This window comes from Callospermophilus lateralis, chromosome 2, assembly GCF_048772815.1.
Source record: "Callospermophilus lateralis isolate mCalLat2 chromosome 2, mCalLat2.hap1, whole genome shotgun sequence".
In the NCBI taxonomy this organism is placed as follows: Eukaryota; Metazoa; Chordata; class Mammalia; order Rodentia; family Sciuridae; genus Callospermophilus; species Callospermophilus lateralis.
Genome location: NC_135306.1, coordinates 110346696 through 110362378, shown reverse-complemented (window position 1 = coordinate 110362378; position 15683 = coordinate 110346696). Strand labels below are relative to the sequence as shown.

Sequence of the window (15683 nt, the reverse complement as noted above, 5' to 3'; positions counted from 1 at the left end):
TAGCAATAATGCCTGGTGGGTGTTCAATAAATGACTATTGAATTTCTGAATGACCTTATCTTCAATGATATTGGATCTGTCTTTTGGAACAGTGTAGAATAAGTCCTTAAATAGGGAAGTAGTGGTAATAATAATAGTAACACTTGGCATTTGTTGAGATTTTACAATACTTTAAGCATTTTACATTTAACCACTTCTCACAACACTTTGAGATGCTTTTGTTATTTATTTATTTATTTTTTGTGGTGCTGGAAATTGAACCTAGGGTCTCCCATTGGCTAAGCACATAAACTATCACTGAGCTACACTCCCAGCCCAGTATACTTTTATTTTTGGTTTGACATTTACTCTATGCCAGAAATGTGCTAGACACTTTTCAGATATTATCTCATTCACTGCCAAATATCTTTTTGACATAGGTTATCATCACTGAATTATACAGATGAGATTACTGAGGTTTAGAAAGGATGAAGTACCTTGCCTAAAGTCATACAACTGGCAAGTGAGAGAGCTGGGATTTGAGTCCAGGTTTTCTGTTCTCAGAGCTGGTTCTTTTACCACTATGCCATATGTCATTTAAAGTATGGAGAGGGATATTTAGCATTGGAAGGGATATTTAGCATGTGCAAGTGCTACCATGGACATTTTCGGTTCCCAAGATTCCTTGGTTCTGTGTTAGTGTGGTTTATAGCAGTAATTGAGCTCCTGCAGTTTATATAAGCTCATTTTAGGCTTGGTTGGAAAAATTAAAAGGAACAAGCATGGCCTTCACAAAAGAGGTGGAACACATGGAAAAGATAATGTTGAGAGAAATATGCCTGTGAACATGTGAAAACTGTGTCCCCAGTGCTGAGGTGCTTCTGGATTGGCAGGAGGTTGGTGATTTTGGAGGAGATGTGTGGATCACTCCTTTTCTGCTAGATTCTGGGATTGGCAGGAGATTGAAGAGTGCAGTTGAGTGACTCTCCCCAACAATTCTAAGGCTTGCAGTGGGACTCAGGCCAGGTAGTGAGTAGATCTTATTAGGTTTCATCTGATCTGTTGGTGACTGCAACACGAAGTACAGTTGAGGCTTCAGAAGCCATATCTGGAGTGCCCTGATTGACTAGAATTTCGCTCATAGTCATAAGCCTGGAGGAAAATCTCAGGACATGACATTTATTTGCCATAGCAACTCTAATGGCTGCTTTCTTGGACTTCTCATTCTCTAGGTTACTAAGCTAGTCCAGGTTGTTACCTAGACCATATCATGGTTTTGCTCCTCATCTTCCCACAGCCATTCTGGTTTTTCTTCCTTTTAATCTGGTCACCATTCTAGTCCATATTCCCAATGGTTGCCAGAGTGATTCCCCCTCCACACCCCAACCCCAAACCTTTGCCTGGCTTCCATTTGCCTTAGGATAAAGGCTAAGTCCTTGGCATGTCCAGGCTTCTGCCCACCTCTTCAACATCATATCTAGCTGTTCTCTTTCTTGGTAGGTGATGTATCTTACAGAAGAACCTTTGCACATGATGCTACTTCTGCTGTTAGAACACATTTCTTTGAGGAATCCCTACTCATTCTTCAGTTCTCAGCATAGGCACATTTAACCAGGTTCATTTCCTTCAGCACTTTTAACTCATTGTATTATACATTTATCTGGGACTGCTGGATTGGTCACAGTCCACAGGGCTGTAGCTCAGGGAAGTGACAATTGAATCTGTTTTTTTTTCCCCCTATACTGGGGATTCAACTCAGGCCCTTTGCATATTTGGTAAGTGCTCTACCACTGAGTTACATCAAAAGCCCCTTTTAAAAATTTTATTTTGAGGGGCTGGGGATGTGGCTCAAGTGGTAGCGCGCTTGCCTGGCATGCGTGCAGCCCGGGTTCGATCCTCAGCACCACATACAAAGATGTTGTGTCTGCCAAAAACTAAAAAATAAATATTAAAAAATTCTCTCTCTCTCTCTCTCTCTCTCTCTCTCTCTCTCTCTCTCTCTCTCTAAAAAAAAAAAAAAATTATTTTGAGACAAGGTCTCACTAAGTTGCCTAGGCTGACCTTGAACTCTGAGATCCTCTTGCTTCAGCTTCCTGAGTAGCTGGGATTACAGGAATGTATTCCTGCATCTGGCAGAAATCTACATTTTTAGTGCCTATGAATAAGTAAATAAACTTGATAGGTGCTCAACAAACCTTTCTTGAATGGTAAATGCTCTGTTAAGAAATATGATCTCCCTCTCCACACTCCTCTTCCCTGCAATCCCGTACCCCTTTGGCCCTGTCTTTGCCCACATCTTTCTGAAGCCAGGCAAGGCAAGGAAAGAAGGTGAAATATAGGCCATCCATATTTTGATTTTTTTTTTTCTGGTAGATTCGTTTGAAATTTGGATGTGCTTGATTTCAGATTTTCCATGTTTTTCCCAGACCTTAAATAGTTAAATGCAGATTATTATTTTTTTTAAAAAATATTTTTAGTTGTAGATGGACACAATATATCTTTATTTATTTTTTTACATGGTGCTGAGAATCGAACCCGGTGCCTCACACATGCTAGGTAAGCGATCTACCACTGAGCCACAACCCCAGCCCAAATGCAGTTTATTATGTACATAGCCAGTTAGGGTTTTTCTTTTTCTTTTCTTCTTCTTTTTTTTTTCCCCTTTTGGTACTGGGGATTGAATCCAGGGACACTTAACCTATTAGCCACATCCCCAACTCTTTTTATGTTTTATTTTGAGACAGGGTCTTGCAAAGTTGCTTAGCGCCTCACTAAGTTGCTGAGGCTGGCTTTGAACTTGTGATCCTCTTGCCTTAGCTTCCTTGGAATTGCAGGTATGCATGATCACACCTGGCTCAGTTAGGATTTGTGCCATGAAACAGTTGTATGTGTCTCACGCTTTCTGGAGGTTGGAGTTATATAGGAATAAGTAACATTTCTTAACTGCAAAATTTCTCAAATTCTATGTTAATACAGTGCCTTGTATAGAGCCATGCTTGATAAGTGCTTGTTCACCCTGATGTTCAGCCTACCATTGAGTCCTACCTATCTGTAGATCCTTTCCTTTTCTCTTTCCCTCTTCTCTCCAATTAAGAGTATTAAAGATCCAGGTAACTTCTTAAGTCACACAGCAGTGGGCCCCATCTGCCATTCTGGTTCCTGGTCCATTTCTGCTTTGCTGTTCGGAATTGGAAGAGTCAGGCCCCCCTTTTCTCTGATTGTGTAGAGGTGTGAGTACCCTACTGTGTATTCAGTATTACGGGTTCTTAGGGTTAGGAACAGATTTTCACTTCAGCTCAGGTTCTGTGTACGTACTTCCTTTCGTTTGTCTTCCTTCTTGGGGGCAGCATGATGGGAATGAGAGGGTCAGGGATGGAGTCTGGCTCCCTTAGCATCCTGTGGATTGATAAGGCTAGTGTCTGTGAGTTCTAAGGCAGGACACCTCTGCTATTGTAGTCATAGAGGGTATGTAATGGTCTTTGATTGGTCTTTTGTCATTTTTCAGGGGCCCCACTACAGGAATCTGGGGTAGATTGAGAGTCACCAAGTCCAGCCATTTTCTTTTTTAAATTTTTTTTTTAGTTGTCAATGGAACTTTATTTATTTATATGTGGTGCCAAGAATCGAACCCAGTGCCTCACACATACTAGACAAGCGCTCTACCACTGAGCTACAACCCCAGCCCCTCCAGCCATTTTCTAAACACTTACTCCAGGTCTTTCTACTTAAAGGTGGCCATTTTTATGCTCACTGTTACAGGGGGAAGAGTGACAGCTTCTGAAGGAGTGGGCAACAGAACCTGCTGTGCCAGACTCCTGTTGGTCTATCACACCTGGTGTGGCTAACTCCTCCTAAGAGAGGCACGCAGCTTGTCTCTGCTTATCAGGCTTCGGCATGGAAGCTGTTCTAGGAGAAAGTTAGTGGGATCTGGGGGTCCTGAGGTGGTGGTGGGACTAGGGGCGAGAAGAGAGAAGCAATTCTAGAACTGCACCAGTTTGTCAGTTGAAGAATTTGGCATTGTTCCATCGGTGAATGCTAGAAATCTTGGATTCAAGTTGGACTCCTGTGGTTGTCTGCTCACACTACTGTAATAATATCATAGGCTGAGTGGTTTAAACAGTAGAAATCTATTTTCTCACAGTTCTGAAGACTGGAAGTCACAGATCAATATCTGTTTCTGGTAGCTGCCTTGTACATGGCTACCACCTTCTTGCTGTGTCTTCACTTGGTGGAGAGAGAAGTCTGATCTCTCTTCCTCTTTTTTTTTTTTTTTTAATCTATTTTTTATTTTTAGTACATGGACTTAATAACTTTATTTATTTTATTTATTTATTTTTTATGTAGTGTAGAGGATTGAACCTAGTGCCTCACACCTGCTAGGCAAGTGCTCTACTGCTGAGCCACAACCCCAGCCCTGAGGACACTAATCCTGTCAGAGCAGGGCCCCACTCTTAAGACCTCATTTAACCCTAATCACTTCCTGAATTACTTTCCATCCCATAAAGTCACATTGCAGGCTAGTTTTTCAATGTTTGAATTTTGGAGGGACTCAATGTAGTCCATTGCAACTCCTTTCCATTCTGTCCTTCCAACAGCTTGGTCCTATTAAGCCTGATGTTGCTGTGTTCGTTGTGTCTATCCCTTCTCCATTCTTAATGTTTCTGCTCTAGTTTAAGCTTTCATCATCTTTCACTTGGATAGTAGCCTCCTTAAGTGGTTTTCCTGACACCAGTTTCTCATTTCTTCAGTCTAGCCATGCCAGTCCTACCAGAGTTCTTGTCCTTAAAAAAAAAAAAAAAAGGCCCCCTGGCTTTCCACTCCGGCCCTTGCCATACATGCTGTTATCCCATGTTCCAGAACACCTTCTGCGGCCCAGGGTGATCCCTGTCTAGGATGCCTTTTTTATGCTTCACTGGGAATTTCTCCTTCTGCCTTCTGCTACCACTGAAGTTGTATCTCTTCCCTTCCTGGATTGCAAGCTCTCTGTAGGCATTGTTGAATGTAAATGTGTGACTGTGTAGTAGGGTATGTGGGTATATGGGTATCTGTTGAGATTTTCTGTTGGGGGTCCTATGTTGTAATTTTTTTTTCTCTTTGGGATGGTAGTTATGAAGTCAAATTCTTTAGAGAGTTAGGCTTGTGGATCTTTTGTGGTTCACTGAATGTTCAACAATCTTTGGGAGGTGCATCTCAGGGAATTTTCATAGACACAGAACCCGTGAGGCTTGAGTTCTGAGCTGTTGGTCCCACCCTCTATTATCCCTGGTGCCTGCAGAGTTCTTAGCAGAGTTGGCGGTAGGATCTGATCTGACCCAGATGCTTCATGACCCTCTTCTACCTTTCCCCTTCTAAGCTGAGTCACTGATTTTTCTCTCTGGTTGGGGGGGTCTCTGGGATCTAGGTGTTTGAGCCCACATCAGTCATGGCGGGACGACCCATCCGTATAGGAGACCAGCTGGTTCTGGAGGAAGATTATGATGAGACCTATATTCCTAGTGAGCAAGGTAAGAGGCTTGAAGTATATTGCAGTAGTTCTCTGAGGGCAGGGATTATGTCTGATTTATTTTTGTTCTTGCAGTGTAACATGTGGTACATGCTCAATGCTGCTTACATGCACAAGTGTTAGATCAAAGGTTGGCAAACTATAATCCATGGGCTTAACTTGGCCTTTTGCCTGTTTTTGTATAAAGTTTTATTGGAAAACAGCCATGCTTATTTGCTTCTCGGTGGCCTGTGGCTACCTTCATGCTATGGTAGCATTGTTGAATAGTTATGACAGAGAGCATATGACCCACAAAGCCTACAGTATTTGCTTTCGGAACAGAAGAGATTTGCTGACCTGGGTTAGATCGATGATAACTTTTTTTTTTTTTTTTTGCTTTTGATGCTGGCATTGGGCCCATAATGATTAGTTTTAAATGAAATTGTAGTAGGGGATATCATGAAATATAGTATGTCCTGAGGCAAACCCAGTTTCTTTTTTTTTGTTTGTGATGCTGGGGATTAAACCCAGGGCCTTGCTCATGCTAGGCAGATGCTGTACCACCGAGTTTAATTCCTTGCTCCCCACCCCAGTTCTTTTTTTTTTTTTTTTTTAAAGAGAGAGGAGAGAGGAGAGAGGGGGGGGGGGAGAGAGAGAGAGAGAGAGAGAGAGAGAGAGAGAGAGAGAGATGAGAATTTATTTTTAATATTTATTTTTTAGTTCTCGGCAGACACAACATCTTTGTTTGTATGTGGTGCTGAGGATTGAACCCGGGCCGCATGCATGCCAGGCGAATGCACTACCGCTTGAGCCATATCCCCAGCCCCCCCCAGTTTTCTTAAGAACAAACTAAAGCTGTGTTTTATTTTTTCATAATAATATTATTAATAACAATGATAACATTATTTTGTGCCATTGTGTGCCTGTCTATATTTTAAGAATTTGAATTTATTAATTAAGAATTTATTACCTTTTCTTTTTTTTAAATTTATTTTTAGTTGTAGTTGGACACAATACCTTTATTTTATTCATTTATTTTTATGTGGTGCTGAGGATCGAACCCAGGGTCTTGCACGTGTGAGGCGAGCGCTCTACCACTGAGCCACAATCCCAGCCTGATATTTATTACCTTTTCAACCCTTGTCAATCCTCCATAAGCTAAGTACTATTATTGTTCCTATGTTATAGGTGAGGAAATCAAGGCACAGAAAGGGTAAGTAATTTTCCTGTAGTTACCCAGTTCTACTAAGTGGTACAAAGGATCTACCCAGGTATTCTAAGTCCCAAACCTGTTCTTTGAAGCACTATTTTTTTTTTTTTTTTTTTTTTTGTGTGTGTGTGTGTATGTGGTGCTAGGCATTGCCTTGTGCATGCAAGGCAAGCAGTCTACCAATTGAGGTATATCCTCGTCCCTGAGGCATTGTTATTTTTTGGAGTGAAAACTCCTTTGAAGTTATAAAGAGTTATGGATCTGGATTCACAAATTTTGTTCACCAACTATGTGCTTAGTAGCTGGGTTAGAGTGGAACGAGAACTCTTGCACCCACTGGGAGCTCATGAGCCCACATTAAACCTTGGGCTTTTTTTATAGTTTGTTGTATATGTTTGTTTGATTGCCATAGAGAAGTTTTTTGTTTTATATTTTTTAGTATTGGGGATTGAACCCAGGGCTTTGCTTATGCCAAGCACATGCTCTACCACCCAGCTATATCCTCAACCCAAATTTTTTAAAATTTTTATGTTAAATGTATTATTAGTTCATTCTCATCTGGCCTCTGAATTAGTTATATATCAAAGTTAGAAAAGCAAAGCTTTCCCCACTCCAAAGTGAAAATACTTTTCTCACTTTTTCTTCCTAAACCATTAATGGAATACTTCTCTTTTCTTCTCTGATTTGGATGTTGTACTGGGTGTCTTTTCTTCCATTGGAATGCCTATTTATATGTCACTGCTGTACCCTTAATTATTGAGACTCCATCATAAATTCTAATGTTTACTGGGGCCAAAATGCCCTTATTGGTCATTTTTCAAAGTTTTTTTTTGCTATTTTGTCTGTTTTTATCCCCAAGAACTTTAGAATCACCTTGTCAAGTTCTGGGTAGAGCTGTGTATAGAGGAACTGTTAGTACTTGGGGAAAATTCTGTTAAATATTTGAATTAATTTAGGGATAACTTTCATCTTTATGAAGTGAAGTCTTTCTACTCAAAATGTCATATTTCTTTTTTTGTGTGCTCTTATGGAATGACTTTAAGTTTTCTTCATAGACGTCTTACTACTTGCTCAGGTTATTTCTTTTTTAAAAATATTTTTATTAGTTGTAGAGTGATACACAATATCTTTATTAGTTTATTTTTTATGTGGTGCTAAGGATCAAACCAGTGCCTCACACATGCTAGGCAAGCGCTCTACCACTGAGCTACAGCCCCAGCCCCTATTTCTTAAATGTAGATTGAGCATGCTTACTCTGGAAATCCAAAACCAAAATACTTCAAAATCTGAAACTTTTTGGAGTATTTCTGATTTTGGATTTTCAGATTAGGGATGTTCAATGAGTAAAGTCTATGCAATTATTCCAAAATCTGAAAAAAAATCTGAAATGTGAAGCACTTCTAGATCTGAGCATTTTGAATAAGTGATACTCAACCTGATTGCTTTCTTTTTGGGTTGTTGTTGTAAATGAGGTCAAGGTTTTTCCAAGGATGTTTATGAATTCTTTTGTTCTGTCCGAGTTTAGATATTCTAATCACAAGCCATCATATTCTTTTCCTGGACTGTCTGAGTAGCTTCCTAATTAGCTCACTGTTTATACATTTGCCCTTGTCCCATCTGTTCTACCTAGTAGCCAGAGTGATCTTATGATATGAAGCAGACCATTTCTAGTGGTCTCTGCTTTTTTTGGGGGGGATACCCGGGATTGAACACAGGAGTACTTAACCTCTGAGCCACATCCCCAGCCCTTTTTTATATTTTATTTAGAGACAGGGTCTTACTGAGTTGCTTAGGGCCTTGCTAAGTTACTGAGGCTGGCTTTGAACTTATGATTCTCCTGCCTTAGGCTCTCCAGTCGCTGGGATTATAGGCTGGTCTCTACTTTTAACTCTCTTCTGTATATTCAACATGACACCCTTGCTGCGGTTGTAGGACTCTACATCTGTTCATCTGGCCAGACTTTCTCTACCAGTTATATTGGCTTTCTGAAAGTCCTTTTGTGAGCTAAGCTGCATCTTGCCATAAGTCTTTTGTATCTACTCTTCTACCTGAATGCTCTTTCCTTAGTACTTTACATGGCTGGTTTCTTTTGACTTCTTCAGGTTTCAATTTAGTGTCTCCATTGCTGAGAGGTTTTCCTTGGCCATCCTTGGTAAAGAAGTGCCCCTCCACCTTGACTTTCTCTTAGACATCATTTACTTCCTTCATGGCATTTATCAGAAACTTTAATTCTTTGTCTATTTGTTTACTTATTTGCTGATTTTCTCTTCAATTAGAATGTAAGCCCCATAAGAGCAGTGACTATTTTTCTCTTATTCATGGCATATAGTAACTGGCATGTGGGAGGCACTAAAAAAAAAAAATGATGAAAATCAATGAATAAATTAGTACCTGGCCAACCAAATTCTGACTGGTCTTTTGAAAAAAGTGGTTTTATTTCCTAGTCTGCAGATGTCACCCTCCAAATTCTCCACTGTGATGACTCACATTGGGGATACATCTCTGCCCTGGGCTATTATCAACTAAAACATTGATGCCCCTTATATATTTATTTCATCATTCCTTAGTCCTCCAGCGACATCTTCTATTGGTCATTTCATCTATTTTTTCCTTCCCCAGAAAGGTGAGATACCCCTTTATTCAGTACATAAATTTCTCCTGTTCTCCAGTTCTCTTGCAAAAGGATTCTAAGTGCTTGAAGCAAAAGTATTAGAGTTCAAAATATTTATCAAAATTGAAAAAGAAATAATTCCCTTTATGGAAGAATTGGTCCAGTTGTTGGGAAGAAGGCCTCCCAAGCTTCATTTACTTTCTTAGCTTAGCTGTCTCCCTGCTCCTAGACGGAATCATTCTTTGCCTTTTCTCTGCTTCTGTCACATCATATATCACTTGGTTCATACTCTTATTTGTGTGTTTGTAAGGTTCTTAGGGGCTTAGTTGTCTGTATTTGTTCAGAACATGTTTGTTGACTGAATGATGAGTGCTTTTGCACCAAGCTTTTGCAAATCTTGGGAAAGCTTATCTCCTTCTGGTGAGGTTGCCCTCATCCTGGATGGTTCCAGTTGTGGCTTTTGGGTTCTTCCTGAGCCTGCCACTATAATGAAGCCTTGGTTTCATTTTTTTTTTTCCACCTTTGTTAGACTTATCTTTAGATTATATTTTTGGAAATATGGAGATAACTTAATTTGATTCAGGTGTATCATTTATAAATTGTTTGAGATGTAAGGAAATAATTCTATATGTTTATTATTTATATTTAGAGAAATAATAATTTCTCTTTGAAGAAGATTTTGAAAGTAAAGGCAAAATAGAAAACAGATTGATAATGATTTTTTCTTCTCTCCATCCACTACCCCACTTCTCGTCTCTTTTATGTTTCTGCCCTCCTGCCTCTTGCAGAAATTCTTGAATTTGCCCGAGAGATTGGTATTGATCCCATCAAGGAACCAGAACTGATGTGGCTGGCACGGGAGGGCATTGTGGCCCCACTGCCTGTGGAATGGAAACCATGGTAAGTAAGTGGGGGTGTGGGTCACGAATTTGGCCTGTCAGAGGCAGAGGGATCTGGTACTGGAGGTTGGTTTTAATTGGCCATCTTTTCCAAACCTGTCCTCTATAGTTAGGGATAGCTCAGTGCCCTTTCTTAGCTAAGTTGCCTCATGTTTCAGATCTCAGTGTAGGCTGACTTGACAGTCTCTGTGATAGGCTTCAGTACTTATACCTAGCACCACAGTGCTGCTATCCTGGCTCAGGTCCTCTACACCAGAATCTGTTTTGCGTGGGCTAAGGAGGGGTTGTGGTTACTCCTTACAGACTGATGTATTTTTTTTTTTCTTTTTGGGTACTGGGAATTGAACCCAGTAAGCTACATCCTCAGCCCTTTTTTATTTTTTTTAAATTTTGAGACTGAGTCTTGCTGAGTTGCTTAGAACCTCATTAAGTTGCTGAGGCTGGTCTTGAACTTGGGATTTTTTTTGTCTCAGCCTCCTGAGTCTCTGGGATCATAGGTCTGTGCCCCTGTGCCTGGTGCCTACTGTTCATTGAACATGGCAGTAGTATCTCCTTAGCATGTCCAGAATGGTTGCTGGTGCCAAAGAGTTTGTAGTGAGGCTGCCTAGACTGGCAAAGCATCTCTCTCTCTCTTGGCAATCCATGGCTCTGCCATCTCTGAATTTGTGTAACCTGTTAATGAATATTTCACATTTGTGGATTCACTGATCTTTTTAGAGCTCTTTGGATTATGAGGAGCACAGCTTATTCAGTTTATCTCAGGGAAACTGGCTTTGGTGAAGAAACAGTGGCTAAGGAGAGAAAGCTGCAGGGTACCATGTCACTGTTGCTCATTCTTTCTCCAGAGGACTGCACTACCACCACTCACAGTGACACTGTTTCCTGTGCTATATGTCTGTTCTGTCTTCTTTAGTTTCTTTACCTTATTACATGTTCAGAGCTCATAAGTTGTCTCCCTGAAGTGAGTGCCATAAGTTTACTTCCTACCTTAGAGTGGATTTTCCTATGATTGTCCCAGACTAGTGCTCAGATATCTTAGGGGGCTCCCCTCTCAGCGGGTAAGGTACAATTTGGGAGATAAGGTGTAATCATCTTGTTCTTACCCATATCATTTAATGCGTTGGCTATACTCCAAAATGGCAATTGTTGCATTACTCTTCTCGGCTGAAGGATTGTAATCCTTTTAGCTTTTCTTCACATGGCAGCCTTCTTGTTCTCTTGATCTTTTTAGCTGCCTCTCATTGGACTTTCTCCAGTTTTTCATGACATGTTTCTTGTAGGAAATCTGTCAGCACTTCACACAGTATTTCAAGTGCTGAGGACTCATGATTGTATTTATAGGATAACCTTATAGGATAGTGTTTTGTGTTGTTTCCAATACCCAGTCTGAGGGAAGGTAGGAAACTGTTACTGGTTAAGAGCCATCTGTGTGCCAGACTTTGTGCCACTTGCTTTCATGTACCTGCCAGGGTTGTCAGTGTTTCATTGTGCTATAGGGGGAACATGGATTGTTTTTCATTTTTAAAAATAATTCATACATGTCATCTTCTCCCTTTCTCAAGGTCATGACTATTAACTGGTAATTCCTTCCAGATTTTTCAGTTCTCTCCACCCCCAGCTCCCCTTCCACACCTTCTAAAATCCACACACTCCACACATTTTTTTTTAAACCTAAGTTTTATATACTCTGCTCTTCTATGTCAATTCATGTAGGTCTACTTTTTTTATTGGCTGTGTAGGTATTCTACTTTCCCAAGCCCTGTTGTGCTTGGGGTCGATCCCATGGCTTTGCATATGCTAGGCAAGCATTCTGTCACTGAGCTATATTCGCTACTCAGCTGTATCATGTTTTTTAAAAAGTCTTGATTTAGTTAATTACTTTATTTATTTTTTTTTAAAGAGAGAGTGAGAGAGAGAGAAAGAGAGAGAATTTTTAATATTTATTTTTCAATATTTGGTGGACACAACATCTTTGTTTGTATGTGGTGCTGAGGATCGAACCCGGGCCGCACGCATGCCAGGCGAGCGTGCTACCGCTTGAGCCACATCCCCAGCCCTAGTTAATTACTTTAATATTGAAGGACATTTAGAGATTTTTTTAGAGTGACCATGTATAGGAGCATCTTTTTCTGAAATTTCTGATCTCTTCCATTGATCTATTTGTCTTGTCTTTACACAAGTACTATTCTTTTTTTTTGGTGGGACGGGAGGGGAGTACCAGGATTGAACTCAGAGGCACTTGACCACTGAGCCACGTCCTATTTTGTTTTTTATTTAGAGACAGGGTCTCACTGAGTTGTTTAGTGCCTCGCTTTTGCTGAACTTTGCGATCTTCCTGCCTTAGCCTCTGAGCCGCTGGAATTCAGGCGTGCGCTATCTTGCTCAGCACTATTCTATCTTGATTACTATAGCTTTATAATAACTCTCAAAATCATTTAGGGTAAATCTTTCAACTTTGTTCTCCATTTTCAAAGTGATATTCTAGGTCCTTTGCATTTCCATATGAATTTTAGAATCAGCTTATCAGTTTCTTGGTAGGATTTTGATTGGGATTCTGTATCAATCAGTTTGGGGACAACTGACATCTTGATCAATATTGGATCTTTCAACCCATGAAATGGTCTGTTTTCCTTTATTTAGGTTTTCTTTCATATCTGTAAGAAATGTTTTGTACATTTTTGTACATGTCTTGCCTATCTTATCAGATTTATGTCTGAGTTTATATTTTTGATGCTTCTATAAGTGGTATATTTTCAATTTCTGGTTGTTCATTGCTTTTTTATATGAATAAAATTGGTTTTTGTGTATTGATCTTGTGGTGTGCAACCTACTAAACACAATTATGTCAGGTCTAGTCGCTTTTAGATTCCATAGGATTTTCCGCAGAGATGATCATGTCTTCTGGGAATAAAGACATTTTCCCTTCTTCCTTTCTTATCTGATTAGCCTTTATTTCTATTTCTTACCTTACTACACTGACTTGAGCCTTCTGTATAATTAAATAGAAATGGTGACAGAGGACATCTTTGCCTTTTTCCTGCTCTTAAGGGGAAAGCATTCAGTCTTTCATCATTAAGTAGATGTTAGCTGTAGGCTTCTTGGAAATGCTCATTGTCAGGATGAGAAAGTTTCCCTCTATTCCTAGCATACTGAGAGCTTAAAACAGGAATGGATGAATGGGTGGTAGATTTTATTAAATGATAAGATCACATAGTTTTCTTTTCTGTCTGTTCATATAGTCAATTATATTGATTTATTTTTGAATGTTTAAATAACCTTATATTCCTGGATAAACTCCACTTGGTCATGATGTATTAATCTTTTTATATTTTATTGAATTTGACTTTGTAAAATTTCATTAGGTATTGTTCCATCTATGTCCATGGAGAAAATTGGTGTATAGTATCATTTTTTTCCTAATATCTGTCTTATTTTAGTATAGGTTAATACTCGGTTCTAAGAATGATTTATGCATTTCTTCCTCTTCAGTTTTCAGGACACATTTCCGTAGAATTGATATTTTTTTCTTCTTTAATTTTTGGGAGAATTTACCAGTGAAATCATCTGGGCCTCTAGGTTTCTTTATGAGAAAATTTTAAACTAAAAATGCATATTCTTTAATAGATATAGGATTATTCAGTATATTTCTTCTTGAATGAGCTTTGGTAGCTTGTGTCTTCCAAGGAATTTGTCCTCTCATCTATTTGTTTTTTTGGTGGTACAGGGGATCGGCCCAGGGCTTTGTGCTTGCTAGGCAAGTGCTCTCTTGCTGAGCTATTTCCCCAGCTCCCCTATCATTCTTTTTTTTTTTTTTTTTAATTAGTTACTGATGGACCTGAATTTATTTGTTTATATGTGGTGCTGAGAATTGAACCCAGTGCCTCACACATGCTAGGCAAGTGCTCTACTGCTGAGACATAGCCCCAGCTCCTCACTATCATTCTTGATACTGGTTATTTGTATACTCTATCTCTGATTACTCTGGATAGAGGTTTATATATTTTGTTGATTTCTCAAAGAACTAGCCTTTGGTTACATGAATTTCACAGATTTTTTTTCTTCCTATATCATTGATTTTTCATGGAATCTTTATTATTTCCTTTCTTTGATTTATTTTGGGTTTAATTTGCTCTTTTTCTAATTTCTTAGGGGTAACACACTGTTTTAATTGTCATGGTTATATGAGTTAATATTTTGTTAAGGCTAGTCTTTTCTATATGATCTTTAATTTTTTTGGGGTGGGGTGCTGGGAATTGAACCCCAGAGGTACTTTTTACCACTGAGCTACATCTCTAGCCTTTAATTTTTTTTTTTTTTTTTTTTAAAGACAAGATCTCACTAAGTTGCTATGGGTCTTGCTAAGTTGCTCGCAGCAGCTTGTGAGGCTGAGGCAGGAAGATCGTGAGTTCAAAGCTACCCTTAGTAAGAGCGAGGTACTAAGCAACTCACTGAGACCCTGTTTCTAAATAAAATACGAAATAAGGCCAGGTGTGGTGATGCCTCCTGAGTTGCTGGGATTATAGGTATAATTATACTGCACACTGCTCCCATAATCTATTAATGTGGCGAACAACATTAGTATATTTTCTAATGTTAGAACATCTTGAAATTTCCGGAATAAATCCTAATATGTCATAGAACGCCAGTTTTAGGTAGTGTTGGATTTAGTTTGCTAGTATTTTGTTTATAATTTTTGCAGTTATGTTTATAACAGAGATTAACCATATATTTATTGTATTGACTCTTTCTGATTTTATTATCAAGGTGTTTTTGCCTTAAAACATGATTCAGGGAGAGTTTCCTGATTTTTCTTTGTTGGAATAGTTTGTTTAGGATAGCCTTTTTTTAAAAAAAAATATTTGTTTTTAGTTGTAGATGGACACGACACCTTTATTTTATTTGTTTTTTCTTTTTATGTGGTGCCCTGGATCTAACCCAGTGCCTTATGCATGCTAGGCAAGCACTCTACTACTGAACTACAACCCAGGCCCCTAGGATAGGCTTATTTTTAAGTTTTTTTTCTATTCTTTTTTGATATACACGACAGGGTGTATTTTGACATATTATACATACATGGAGTATAGCTTATTCTAATTAGGATTCCATTCTTGTGGTTATATGTGAGTTTCATTAGTGGTGTATTCATATGTGAACATAGGAAAGTAAAGTCAGATTCATTCTATTATCTTTTCTATTCCCATCCCCCTTCCCTTCCCTTCATTCCCCTTTGTCTAATCCATTGAACTTCTACTCTTCCCCTCCTCCTCTTGTTTTGTGTTAGCATCCACATATCAAAGAGAACATTTGACCTTTGGTTTTTCAGGATTGGCTTGTTTCACTTAGCCTGATAGTCTCCAGATTCATCCATTTACCAGCAGAAATCATAAAGTCATTCTTTTTTAGGCTGAATAATATTTTTTTAACTTTTTTTTTTTTTTTAGTCTTAGATGCACACAATACCTTTATTTTATATTTATGTGGTGCTGAGGATCGAACCCAGTG

At 39.1% G+C, this 15683-nt stretch overlaps 1 protein-coding gene across 3 annotated transcripts in view; it reads left to right on the top strand.

Moving 5' to 3' along the window:
* Cep164 (centrosomal protein 164) overlaps positions 1 to 15683 on the top strand; it is a 65437-nt gene that overhangs the window by 1867 nt on the left and 47887 nt on the right. For all 3 annotated transcript variants that reach the window (XM_076846364.1, XM_076846365.1, XM_076846363.1), the window contains exons 2-3: positions 5381 to 5483; positions 10071 to 10182. In XM_076846364.1, coding sequence (XP_076702479.1) covers positions 5402 to 5483; positions 10071 to 10182 — 194 coding nt within the window. In that variant the 5' untranslated portion in view covers positions 5381 to 5401. The remainder of the gene's footprint in view (positions 1 to 5380; positions 5484 to 10070; positions 10183 to 15683) is intronic.